The 13,764-nt window shown below is 34.7% G+C and overlaps 1 protein-coding gene across 1 annotated transcript; it reads right to left on the bottom strand.

The window, feature by feature from the left end:
- Window positions 1–3,338: 3,338 nt before the first annotated feature.
- On the bottom strand, window positions 3,339–10,425 carry LOC145688914 (uncharacterized). Its single transcript, XM_081763081.1, has 2 exons — window positions 10,157–10,425; window positions 3,339–4,258 (listed from the first exon to the last, which is right to left on the bottom strand). Exons 1-2 carry the CDS (start codon window positions 10,319–10,321, stop codon window positions 3,416–3,418), a joined length of 1,008 nt encoding a protein of 335 aa, XP_081619207.1. The 5' UTR covers window positions 10,322–10,425; the 3' UTR covers window positions 3,339–3,415.
- Window positions 10,426–13,764: the final 3,339 nt, after the last annotated feature.

Genomic DNA, 13,764 nt, shown 5'->3' with positions numbered 1-13,764 from the left:
AGTCCACAGGTCCACCGGAAAAACGATCGAAGTCCTCAGTTCCATAGTCCCACTTATTCAAGGCAAAGACGAGTTGAGTTCGTGTGTCTACGTTTCGTTGTTTGTTTTCATGTTTGTGAGCATAACACAATATCAGGGCATAACATTAGTACACCTTTGTTTTGTCAGTTGACTCTTGTCTTGCTAGTGTATACTACCATCGAGTGCTGTACTTTGCAATAGACAACTCTAGTTCGGGTGAACAAACTGCACCGAGCCCAGTAGGAAGAAAAGAGCATATGGAGGAGTTCCGGATGCATCAAAATGGCTTCGAACCATGAGTCCCATCACTGAAGATGATTGCATGAAGTTTGGTGGTGAAGTTCGGATGATGTTTGTTCCATGAAGTGGCATTAGGGCACACAAGTTGTATCAAACACTGTTAGTGACTTGCACATGTTCTGCGATTCCTGCCCAAGGCAGAATAAGAACTGCACAATATTCCAATTGTTTCACTTTCTGGTCCACACAACGGTTTCAGAGCATTCAGATTACATTTCTAGTAAGGGGCCATTCATACTTAGAATGTGACAGAAACATGAGCATAATAAATATCGGATCTAAATGTGAAACACCTAATGACTGGCGTGAGGTCGTTGAACACGCACGCAGAAAAACAGAACCTTTCATTGTGATAGACTGTGAGCCGGAATTTTTCCGACAATGGACATTTTTTGGTAAGAGATACAAGAAAGATGTCGCACAAAGGACAATCTTATAATTCCTTGCAAAGAAGGTGGATACACTGGTTCTCCTTCGAAAGTCATACTTTGGTTCATATGAAATATACAAAATCATAGAAACCTCTCAACTTCGAGAACTGAAAGCAGATCTGTTGCCTCTGATAAAGCAGAGACATCAGATTGGAAGCACAACAGTACTTCAGTTCATTGAGAATACGCGAAAATGAGGTGGATGAAGACAGTGAATAAGTTTTAGTAAAGACACCTTTGACAAACAAATGACAAGGTGAAATATTATCTCCATGCATGTATTGTTTATTTAAGAAAGGTAATCTCAATGATTGTAGGATTCAATAAAATTGTTTATTACTTGAGAACAGAAAAACAGACGTAATAATTGTCGAGAACAAACTGAAAATAGTCCTTACACGTTTAAATCGCTTTTCCTCACAAAGTTTAAAAATGGACTTAGATCGTTATTCCTGTGTACCTTTCAATTGATTTCGTCTCTTCCATTAACCTAAGTACAAGATTCCAAAAAGTTACATCTTTGATTCCAAGCTATGCGTTTGTTAGGTAAAGAAAACTAAAGAAACATATATGAATGACTGCCTAGAGTTCTCCATGGGTAGAATCATGGTTCGATAATTAAGAGGTTCATGGCTCGAAACCCGTTTCGGAAGTTAAGGATTTTTAAAATTCTTAATTCAGCAGATCTTATGATCTTTCTCTCCCTTAGCAATTATCTGATGCTCTAAAAAGAGTTCTCCACCTTAATTCGACAACTGACTGATGTGATCCTCGCAGTTCGGGAACTTTCCTTCTTCTGTTCCACAAAATCACAAATTTCGTCAATAATATGTATGCTGTCCCTTAATTTTTCTCCAGTTCTACACTTGCGTATGTAAATAATTTCTGTCTGTTTCCATATTTGAATCTCCCTCTCTCTCTCTCTCTCTCTCTCTCTCTCTCTCTCTCTCTCTCTCTCTGAATGTCATCCATTATGAATGCACCTGGCTTGGGATCAAATCTTCGACTCTCGAAACCAAATGTAAGAGCTCTTTATCAATGTGCTATCATACTCTATAGGTTTGTTGCTAAAAGCAGCGTCATTTTAGATTTTGTTCGGGGAGGATTCTCCGCCAAGATAAGAGTTCCACTTTTTATATCAATATTTTACTATACATGTGATTAAACAACATGTGTTTATCACACTCAAGGGAGGGGGAATTAGACCCTTCTGTCCTGTCCAAATGACACCCCTAGACCATTGCTTGCAAATTCCTGGGAAACAAAATGAAAGTAAGCATTGAATAACATTCATTTCTGTCAGTAGCTTTTAGAACTCTGCGCCCGTATTACAGACTTTGGGAAGCACAAAGCCTATTGCCGTGATTGACAATTTCCATAGATTTCACAAGAAGATCTTCCTAGCTTGATGTGATATTCAGTCTTTGAAGAACGGAAAGAATGTAAATATAGGCGTTTATGAAGCTATTGGATCATTTTGTGACAATTTATTTTATTCAAGCTTTAGAAAGGCATTTCAGAACAAACAAATGAAAGAGACAGTTTTAGAGTTATGAAGCTTGTAAATATGATTTTTGTTTTTCTCGTCTGAATGGAAAGAGTAAATTATGTGACATAGGCTGCTTTAGACAAGGAGAATAGATTAAGTTAGAGTGAATACATTAGCACTTAGTCGATCGAGACGTGTATTTCTGAATGCATAAGCATACGCCGGAATAGTTTGTTACTAATTTGCACATAAACTTTTTGTAACATTTTTAAGCCTCAAACTATACAGATTATTGCAAGTATGCCTAAAGAAGGGAAGTAACAGGGAATTTTTTTTTAAAAAATCTCTGTTTTCCTACAATTATCTACTGTTATTGAGTGGAAACAGTGGTAGTAGGGCAACAGAGAAAACCAAGTGAATATTTTACTCTATGTCGAGGATGTTGTTAAAAATTCAGGTTGTTGGCTTGAATAGTAGTAGAGAAAAAATATAATGTAACTGTATATATAATTAAATAAAATTATTACTTTCAAAGTGGAGGCAAATTAACATTCAAGTTTACTGTTGACCTCTCATATATTACGTAATACAATAATTAAGGGATGTGTTTATGTAACACTGGTGACACTGCTAGTAACATTGTTAGCTATTGTCTATATTAGATCACGGCAAAAATTAAGTTTTGTAACGGAGCAACTCAAATCTCTCATACTTACTGCAGCTATTCAATAAATTGAGAATAACTTATAACTGTCCACAATCTACGACAACTAAGCAGAAATTCCTGACATTGTACAGAAAACACTATAAACTGTTTTTTTTTTATTATTTGACAAAATTAATTTCAGTCTACTCCACATAGTAATTAATTAAGTAGTTACTACGGCCCAAAAGTAAATTTAATGGGAAATTTATCTTATAATGAGCGTTAACCCACAAATACAATCCTTTACTTTCGTAATGTAGAATATTTTGTCTCGTGTAAATATTGCGAATTATAACTTAATCAGTTATGTGTAATATGTACTAATGGAGTCATACTGTTCAGTAGGGTTCTTCTATTAACAAATTCACTTACACATAAATAAAACAAGGAGTATGGAAACAGTTTATTGTAACCTGGAATTTAGATATTATGAGAGACATAAGGGCGCTAGAGTAACAATAGAAGCCATCAAAATTTTGACTCATCGGGCACAAGTTTAATTACAGAAGCTGTTAGTCTATCAAGAATTGCAGCAAAAAGTCCACCTTTTAGAACATCTCCCCACGCTCTGCGTAAGTAGTCGTAAGCTATGATGCTAGGAGGTCGCAAGTCGTATCCCTTTCTGGATAAATCCGGCGAAGATACAGTGAGTATCAGAATGGATCGTCGTATTGAATCAGGTATGTTATTCCGAAAGCTGAGAAACATTAGAGCAGCTTCATAGTTGAGATTTTGGATATCAGTGACAACAGCAACTTTCTCACGTTCTAACAACTCTACAACATGGTCATAGAAACTAGGTCCTGATCCTTGTGTCGAGTACCAAGCTGCTTGTATATGGCTGCAGTGCGTGAAGTCTTCAGCCTGCAGAACTCTTTTACACATACTTGCTAAAGTAACAACAAACCTATCAGCCACTCTTTTACTACTTGGTGGTACAACAACAACTAATATAACAGGCTCGTCTGTACTATCAGCTATCAAAGGCCTCAATGCTCGTAAAATCGTCTTCCACGTTTTACCCTGTTGTTCAGGATACAAGTTTTGCAGTTGTTTAATATCTTGTTTCACAGCTTCTTTTATCTCAAACTCATAGAAGGCTCCAACACACACGAGAACAAAAATTACCACGCATGCAAGTATGTCATTATAAGATGGAGCCTTGTCGTTATTACTTGTTGTAGTAATCGCTGAGTGATGATGATACTCACTGTTATAGAAGAATGTGTCCTCATGAGTGAACTCAGTGTTGCAACAGGATTTGGAACGCTTGTTCTCAATGTAGCAAGATTTGCTGCCCATGATTGTTACCTACGTTAAAAAAAATAAAGAGTATTTATTCGTTAGATAAGTTACATAAAAATATAATTGAACGAAAACACTCAAAGGGGTTCATAGTTTCATTAAATATGAAAAATTATTATTATTTAATATTTCACGTGGTGTTATCAAAAACCACAAGGAAATTTAACACTATTAGAGTATGTTTGTTTTATTTTGTCACACTTTCCGCCAGCGCTTTTAATTGGCCTTTAAAGTAGTTTCTGGTAGCACTCACGTGAACGTTTTAATCCTGTAGACATCTTATTGACATTGTCGTGTAGGTGACGTTAGTTGTCAGCCAGCGAATCAAATAAGATCATTGCCTTTGGCGGGTATTTGAAGTGCTCAGTTAGCACACGCGAACAAGTGTGTTACAGTGACTTGTAAGTGGTGTGGCGTTTTGCTGTTTCCTAGCGTACTGTAACTCACAACTTAACCGTGGCGTGCCAAGAACGCGTTGCAGACAGTTCCCTCCTTTAGGCGGGAATTGCCAAGATAAAACAAACGTACTCTAGTCAACTGAGCGTCAAGTGAGTGGTGGAGAGAAATCAACCATGTTAGTCTGATTACTGGTGCAAGTCCTGGGAGAATGAGAGGGACATGTCCCCTCCAATCTTCGAACTGAGTGCAATTGTTCCCCTCTCCAATAATCCGATTTGGAATGTGTTTTTGAGGAGATATTTGATGATTTTTGTCCGATTGCCGCAAAGGAACGTGAGATGAAATTGATGTCCCCCGCAATAAGCCTCAAATCTGCCCACCTCCCAACGTTGAAGACAAGTCTGCTCCCCTGATCCTCCACAACATTATTTTTCAACTTCATAAATATTTTGGACATCGCAAAAAAAAAAAAAAAAAAAAGATTATAAGAACGGTCTTACCCCCCCCCCCCTCCAATGTTGAAGACAGATTTGCGCCGCTGAGTGTGCTTGAAATACATCAAAAAACAAATAGTTTTGAATCTTACTCTTCTCTTCAGGACCAAAGTTATATGGGGTGAATATTGTGAAACACATCTTTACATAAGTAACGACATGTATACATATATTAGGTATCTAATATATGTATATACCTAATTATATGACCCAAAGGAAAACATGGAAGTCAATGATAAGGCATTGAAGAGTACCGGTATTACAGAATTTCAGAGCGGTAATGTAGTAATAATTGTGCATTTCTTCCATTCTAGTAGTGGTTCGAGTTCCATTTACAGTACTATTCCATCTATGCTGATAGGCAATTAAAACAAACTTTCTATTCTTTTCCCCTCTTTGCCATTCCAGAAAAGGAGAAATGAATTGGCTTACTTTGTCAAGGATGGAATCTTTTGTACGATACAGTATTCTGTTAAATGTAAATTTCTACCCAATTTGCTCGCACTTCATGTCGCTCAGCAGGGGCGGAACTAGAGGTAAAAAATGGGATGCAGCCAGACCCCAGACTATGATAAGTATATCATGATTTTACTATAAACTTTTAAAAATACATAAATAATACATTAAATTATATTTGTCACTGAAAACACTGGGGGCCAAAGGTCCGGCTTAGATCCACCATTGTCGCTCAGAAGACACTTTTGTTCATTTTAGCCTTATTCAAACCCTTCCAACAACCATAACTATAATTGATTTTTGTCTTTAAAATAAATATTTAATATTATTTATGTATTAAGGATTTATTTTTTACTATATATTAAATTATTATGTGTCAAATATAAAAGTGGAAGGGGAGAAAATAGAATAGGTGAATAGTTTTCGTTATCTGGCTAGTGTTCTTAGCAATGACATGAAGTGAGAACGTGAGATAAAAGCAATGTTAGGAATGACGAAATAAGCCTTTAGGAGGAAGAAAAGTCTGTTTTGTGGGACCTTGAATAAAGAGTTGAGAAAAAGACTCATAAAATGCTTCGTGTGGAGTGTTGTACTGTATGATGCAGGAACGTGGACATTACGTAAAAGTGATGAAAATGGCTGGAAGCCTTTGAAATGTAGGTGTGGAGAAGAATGGAAAGAATTATTTGGGTCTAGCGGAAAACGAATGAGAGAGTGTTAGAAATGGTGGGGGAGAAAAGAACACTTTTAGATATTATTAAGTAGATGAAGAGAAACGGTTGGGACATTGCCTAAAAAGAAACTGTACCATGAGGGACGTCCTAGAATTTGTGGTGGCGGGAAAGAGAGGGAGGGGGCGAAATAGACTACAATTAATGGATGATATAAAAACGGAAAGATCATACGTGAAGACGAAGAGGTTAGCGGAGGAGCGTGGAGCATGGAAGCTTCTCAGCTGCAGCAAGTGACCTGCCAATAAGGGCAGAGTATCTATGATGGTGATGATGTATATACAACATGCATAGCACTAAAAAAAAATGCTTTCCTACAAATTACGGATTCTACTTCCGCCTAGTACGGAAAGTTGATATGAATGAAAAAGAAGTGAGAAAACTTAATACTATGACTATATCTCGGAATCGGTAAGGTATGTAAGATATATATATATATATATATATATATATATATATATATATATATATATATAATGAACTTTTCACTGCCTTTCTTCATTCTGAACAAAAAATGTTATTTACAAAATTTGCATAGAATTAACCATAAATGAGTTACAGACAGAAAAATATATTAGTATCTATTCTGGTGGCCAACTTGAAATTATGACGTCATACAGCCCGTCTGCAATGGAATCATGGCAAACACCTGGTAGCACGTGATTATATGTTTCATTACAAATACATCGCAATTAGTCTCAATATTTCTTCATCCAAATTCCCATGGACTAGGAAATATTATTATATAATAAGTAAATTATTATTTAATTTTTTTTATTAATGCGGACGTTATTAGTAGCCGCTCATGCATAATATAATTAATTAATATATTAAATAAGAAAACAATTACACATAGGTTAAATACACAAATTAAACACAAAAAACATAATTATTATAAAACATGTAAATTGCCAATAAATAATTTTAACCTGTTATACAATACCATACATAAGTTATACTTTCTTTCTAAGTTTATACTCAACGTCCTAACAACAGCTACTCAAAAACTTCATGTTGAAGCTTTAAACAAAACGAAGTAAATCCAAAATGGTAAAAGCCAAATAAATAATCTAATATACGATAAATAAAATAAAGAGTTTGTTTGTGTGTGTGTGTGTCTCTGTCTGTGTGCGGCCTGGGACCAGACGAGTGGACCGAGAGTTACCAAATTTTGGTCAAGGGTACCTTGGTCCAGGTCCCAGATCAATACGAAGCCCCTTTTCCAAATTTCGAACCAGGAGGGTCTCAGGGGGAGCGTTTACTAGAACCGGCTTGGGAACCAGACAAATTGACCGAGAGTTACCAAATTTTAGTCACAAATACCTTGGTCCAGGCTCTAGACCAGAGTTAAACGTTTTTGTCAAAATTCGCACCAGGGAGGTCTCAGGGGGGCGTTTACCGGGACATGTAAAAGTAGTAGAAAATGACCGATATTAGTGTCGAATTCATAGTTTTCGCCGTCGCTGAAATCAATGGTGAAACTCTGATCGCATTAACTTCCAAATTCACGCTATTCGGCTCCGGGCCGAGGGTCATCGGGGGAGTGGGGTGAGATACCGAGACATATAAAAGTAATACAAAATGACCGATATTAGTGTCAAATCCATAGTTTTTGTGATCGCTGAAATCAATGTTGACACTTTTATTAGCTATGACTTGCAAATTTAGTTACAATTGTATGCAAGCCGGGAGTTAGCGTGGGGGGAGGGAGAATCCGAGACATGTAAAAATAGCCCAAAATGACCGATATTAGTATCAAATCCATAGTTTTCGCGGTCGCTGAGATCAATGATGATACTCCCACAGACGTTGACTTCCAAATACAGCGAAGCATGGGTATATTCAACTAGTTGTTAAATAATAATTGCTTGATTTATAAAATTTGTCTTTTTATACTTGTAAATGTACTTGTTTATCACAACTAGTTGGTACTATATTTTTAAATCTTTAAAAAGTCCAAATTATAATTTTTTCATAAATATTATTCTTATGTATACAAATATAAAGGTTATTTTTGTTTTTCTGTTTAGTTTCAAAAAGTCCGTGTATTTATCCACCAAAACGTTACCATAATTTTGTTTTTATTTTTATTTTATTTATTTATTTATTTTTTTGCAAACAATACATCAAATCAATAAATGCAATATGGAGGTCAGCTAAACCTTATAGCTTGTTGTTAAAAAGTTTATTTTCCAGTTTACACAACCTTGCCCTCAAGTTATTTTTACTTTTAAATGCTTTAACTATTATCTCACCTTCCGCGCACCATTATTTGCACTAAAAATATTATTTTAATTGTCCATTCTGTTCCATGTTAATAAAAAACTTTATGCATTATTAAGTGAAAATAAAGTTATTATGTAATAATATTTTCTTATGCCCCTGCATTATAGATAGTTTTGAGGATAATAAGCATTGCTGTGTGTAATTCGTTACTTTACTGTGTTGATAATTATTATAGATTTGTTTGTTTATATAGCTAGTATTGCAGGCTGTGATATATATATATATATATATATATATATATATATATATATATATATATATATATATATATATATATATATATATATTAAACAGAAAGTTTTAACCCCTTACCGCATGCCGTGCCACATATGGCACATACTCTTTTTTCACTTTAGCTTTTTTGTGATTTATCAAAGGCATCAAATGACTGTTTTGTCTGTTGTGTGAGATATTGACGTGTATGAATAAGAGATTTCGGTGTCATCTGGTATGTTCTTTGTGAGTTGTAAGTGTGTGGTATATGGCACTTACTTATTTCTCATCGGAATTAAGTGAAAATTTTAAAATTCAAGTTTTAATTCATTTTTCAAGTTTCCATCTGAGGATTTCCAATACTGATTATTTTTTTCGCTAAAAGAAAAAAATCATGCAGAAAGAAGTTAAGAACCACGTAACTAAGAGGTGTAGGCAATGATGATTTCAGTAGTATTGCTAAAATATTGATAACTCATGTGTTGACCACGAACAAAGATATGCCTCGGGTTCATTCCACCTTTGAGTCACTCTCTAAAATTATCACTGGTCTTGCGTGATGTTTGCCAAGAGACGAGATCAGAAGAAATTTTCATGACAAGATAGAGAGAAGACAGAGCTTATGTATTTTTCGAGACAAGATATCGCTTCTATAGCTCCTTTTCGAGACAACAGAGCTCCCAAATCTTCTCTCGTGCGGAATACTAGGTAAATAATGTTGACAAATGTAAATAATAATAATAATAATAATAATAATAATAATAATAATAATAATAATAATAATAATAATAATAATAATAATAATTATTATTATTATTATTATTATTATTATTATTATTATTATTATTATTATTATTATTATTATTATTATTATTATTATTATTATTATTATTATTATTATTATAAAAAGTGAAAAGGGAGACATTGGCACTAGAACTGTACAATTATGATTGTCCTTACTAGAAAATTTGAGTGAAGATAATACAAACTGTATTACATATATATATATATTACCGTTGGTATTATTCCTATTATTTATTAATTTTTATCTATAAAATGCTTAAATGAATGAACGCAGTGTTATTCGGTAGTATACAGAGGAACTTGTTATTTGTAACAGAAGTAGTTCTGTCTCTACGTGAAGATCCAAGATCATAAGTGGCATTAATTTCTAATAGTCTGTCACCTACTTGTAACTGCATCATTAAACTAGTCAATAATAAATGTATTTTTGATATATGGATATTTCCGTAATCAATAGTTATTATCGCGAATGCTTAAATAACTGCATGAAGCAAATAAAAATAAGTAAAAGTATAAAGAACCTTATTTTCAGATGGAAATACATCTTCACTCCGATGTGCCGGTTCTTCAGTCTTCCAACTTAAGAATCTGTGACGATTTATGAAGCTTCCATCATGCCAACGACGGTATGGGTAGATTTTTCTAGCGGTCTCCATAGAAGATATTTCTACTATTCTGGTAATCATTAAAATGTTATCCAGGTGTTACGCCAAACATGTTGCCAGAAAGAAAGCATATTAAGCAACACCATCTATGATCCACTTAGTTTGTAGATCAAATGGTGAAGAAAGTGTCTCCGCAGAAACAATTATTATAAAATAACAATTAAAATATATCGTTTTTAGAATTCATGAGATTCTCGCACAGTTTGGAACAAAATCCAAGTATTAAAGCAGACACACTTTAATAGGATTTATGAAGTAATGAGTACTTCTTTTTTCTCTCGCATAGATCCACTCTTTCCAGTTCATCATTCTTTAGGTAGGAAATTAGCACATTAGCTAATTAAACAAGGGCGTCATTTGGGCAGGGCAGGAGGCAATTGTCCTCCGAGCAATACATATACACGTATTTTATTAATCAACTGTATGCTAATATCCTAATAAAAAATACGAAACTCTTATGACGGTGGAGAACCTTGCTCTCTCCCTCAAAAACAGCAAATTTTGAAATGACGCTACTTAACAATCTCTTTTTCATATGGAACCCAGAGGTTCAACGCCTTGTTCATGAAAGCTCTTCCAAGATTTTTGTTCTTAGTCAACTGGATTCAGTGTCTAATTTGTACTCCTATTTTTGGGGAAGTTAACATTGTCCTTCATCTGCGCCTGAGTCTTCTTAATGGTCTTTTTCAGATTGACTTTCCAGTTACAATTTTGAATGCGTTTCTACTTTCTTCAACTAGCAAGGAAAGTATATGCTAAACGAAAAGACTCGATTTTCTCTCTTTCACTCGGCGTCACACCTTCAGCGACAAATTCAGTTGGAATTGCATATTTAGTGCTGCCAGTGGTATTAAGGGTACAATTTGCTCTTTGTATCTAACTCACTTCCCTAATATGCTGCTTGCTGCTACATGATGCTTCCCAACGACTATTTTTGTAGAATGGTGTTTCCTTTCATTACTATTAATTTAGTAATTGTTGATTAAGAAAACAAGTGTTTGGTTACCGTTAGAAATAGTATTTCTAAATGACAGAGGACTGTATTAGATATCAATTTCCGTTGGTAGAAAATTTCCGCAGAGTGTAATACAGCTCTATTTTATATTAATACGTATTGGGTTACTAATGTGATACCATTACAAGTGCTATAGAATGAAAAATAAATGTGTGCGTATTAAAGAAGACTGTATTAGATATCATTTTCCGATGGTGGAGTATTTCTGCGAAGTGTAGAGTAGACATATTTTATGTTTACAAGTGTAGTGTTATTAGTGTGATACCATTGCAAGTGATATAGGAATTTATCATTAACCTAACCTAACTATACTCTACTAACGTAACTTAACCTAACCTTACGCTATTAACCTAATAATCTACTATACTAACCTAACCTACTTTATTCTATTGCACTAATGTAACCTATCCTAATAGCATAACCTAATCTATTCTATTCTACTTTACTGCAGTATAGTGTAGCACATGTTTTTTAAAAATATAAACAATCGTTTTCAAGAAGCACGTGTTTAGTTTGAACGCATATTATCCATCTATACTCAATTATTTGTGCATGTACCTAGAAATTAACACTCTTAAACGTGCTAGAACATTATTTAAGTTAAGAATATAAAATAATTTTATGAAGTGGGCTCCATATTCCTAATCTGCACGGAAATTGATTCCAAATACAAAATAAACTAGTTCTAAAGTATGTTTTCGTAGCTTATCGATATTCATGTAGACTTCATAGCATTATCAACGTAAACAAACAACCAATTGTTTCGGTAAGAGTTAATCATTCTAAGTGATCTAGCATGTGCCGCTCGACCATCTCCAAAAACCCCAACTTTTTCATGAATATTTATCCTATATCAGGGTATTTCAAAATCATGATCATTGGATTTTTAAAACATCCTGTAGCGACGCAGCACCTGCCGCCATTTTGCGGTTTTTCGATTTGAGGCATTTACGGATATACCGGATATTACGGATTTATTCAATATCTCCACATGATTGATCCTACCGAAATTAAAATTGCTGGGCGTCTCCAACTTGTGCAGAGCTAAAACTTTGACCTCTTAACATTCTTGCCTAAAACCACTTGAAAGGGATTAAATGAGGTCCTATAGTTGCAACATTTGTGGAAATTGAAGACATTTTTGTGAAGAGAAAATCTGACGTAGAGATCTGAATTTGTGTGTGCATGTATTCCGGGATAATAAGTTTATACACAAAAATTTACAGACCTGTAGCTGCTCCCAAAGCCCTAAAAAAATCGTAAAGTTGGGGAATTATTCCAATTCGTCACGTTTCACTGCCTAATATCTTCAATGGGCCTGGATAACAAAAATCTTAAACTTACGAAATACTTACTCTTTTAGTATACCTAACACCCAACAAAGCGCGTTTTGTGTTTTTGAGCAGAATCGGGTCAAAGTATTAAGGAATGACGTCATACTCTAAGAGGTGTTTTGTTCACAAATTCAACTGGAAATTCGTTCTTGTGAAGTAAAATAAATTAGGATTAATGGTTAGTCCACTTAAAGATCTCAAGTTCGTTTTTTTCCTTTAGTTGTGATCTTTTAGTTCAATATTAGATATTTTGTGTGTAATACGAAGTCTGTAACAAAAACATGTCTTATCACGTCCACAGCAGCATTGGTGAAGAATGCCGCTATCAACAGAAGGCAAGAAAAGTCAAAATACACACTTGGCAAAAAGTTTGTAAGTACTTTGTTCTTGCTGCTTGCTCTATCCATGATATTTAATCCTGTTTATTCTTGTTTTAACTGTCAACTCATGCAGGAGACTGTTGTCTTTTAGTTTTATCTGCATTCTCTATTAGTGTTGGGGTGCGTGCTTGCTATTCTTTCGCATTCTGAGAGAAGTATTGACTGAGAGTTAATTTCTGTTAATGAAATATCCAGAAGAGGACTTAACAACGGACAACCAAATTTTAACAACTCAAGACATGTTTAAGTTTTGTGACACAAATATTTTGGGAATACAATATATTTATGTATCAAACCAAAACGTACTTCAAACATGCTTGAAGTTGGATACATTGTACGAAAACTGCGTATCAGTCCCCAAAACTCGAACCTATCACAAGTATGTGTCTGTTGATGATTGCACTATAAGATGTTACCAAACATCTATATCAGAAGCTTTCGAGGAAGTGAAATTGTTGAAGCTGACTTCTATCATGCTTCGAAAAACGAGACTATAGTACATCTGTCTAAGAAGCGCAGTGATGCGTCGGGATCGTTGAGGAATGTAGTGTGCACAACGACTGTAAAGAACATTGCTACGAATCTCATGGTACTTCTGCCTCTTTTAAGCTAACCATAGAGGATAAAACTTGAGTGCCAATATACAAACGTTTGAGGAAAATGAAGCATGTGAAGAAATATCCACAATTGTCATGAAACGTAGACTGTAAATAGGGTTATAAAGGTAGCTTTTCA

The sequence above is a fragment of the Thermobia domestica genome, chromosome 7, assembly GCF_964235325.1.
Source record: "Thermobia domestica chromosome 7, izTheDome1.hap1.1, whole genome shotgun sequence".
NCBI classification, from domain to species: domain Eukaryota; kingdom Metazoa; phylum Arthropoda; class Insecta; order Zygentoma; family Lepismatidae; genus Thermobia; species Thermobia domestica.
The sequence above is the reverse complement of the archived record's forward strand: the minus strand, read 5'-3'. Positions and strand labels throughout refer to the sequence as shown.

Excerpts from the sequence above, each read along its gene's own strand:
- LOC145688914 (XM_081763081.1), bottom strand. The coding sequence starts at position 10,321 with ATGATTACCAGAATAGTAGAAATATCTTCTATGGAGACCGCTAGAAAA. Across the intron at positions 4,259-10,156 it reads TATTTCCATCTGAAAATAAG|GTAACAATCATGGGCAGCAA; the intron begins GTTCTTTATACT and ends TTTTTAACGTAG.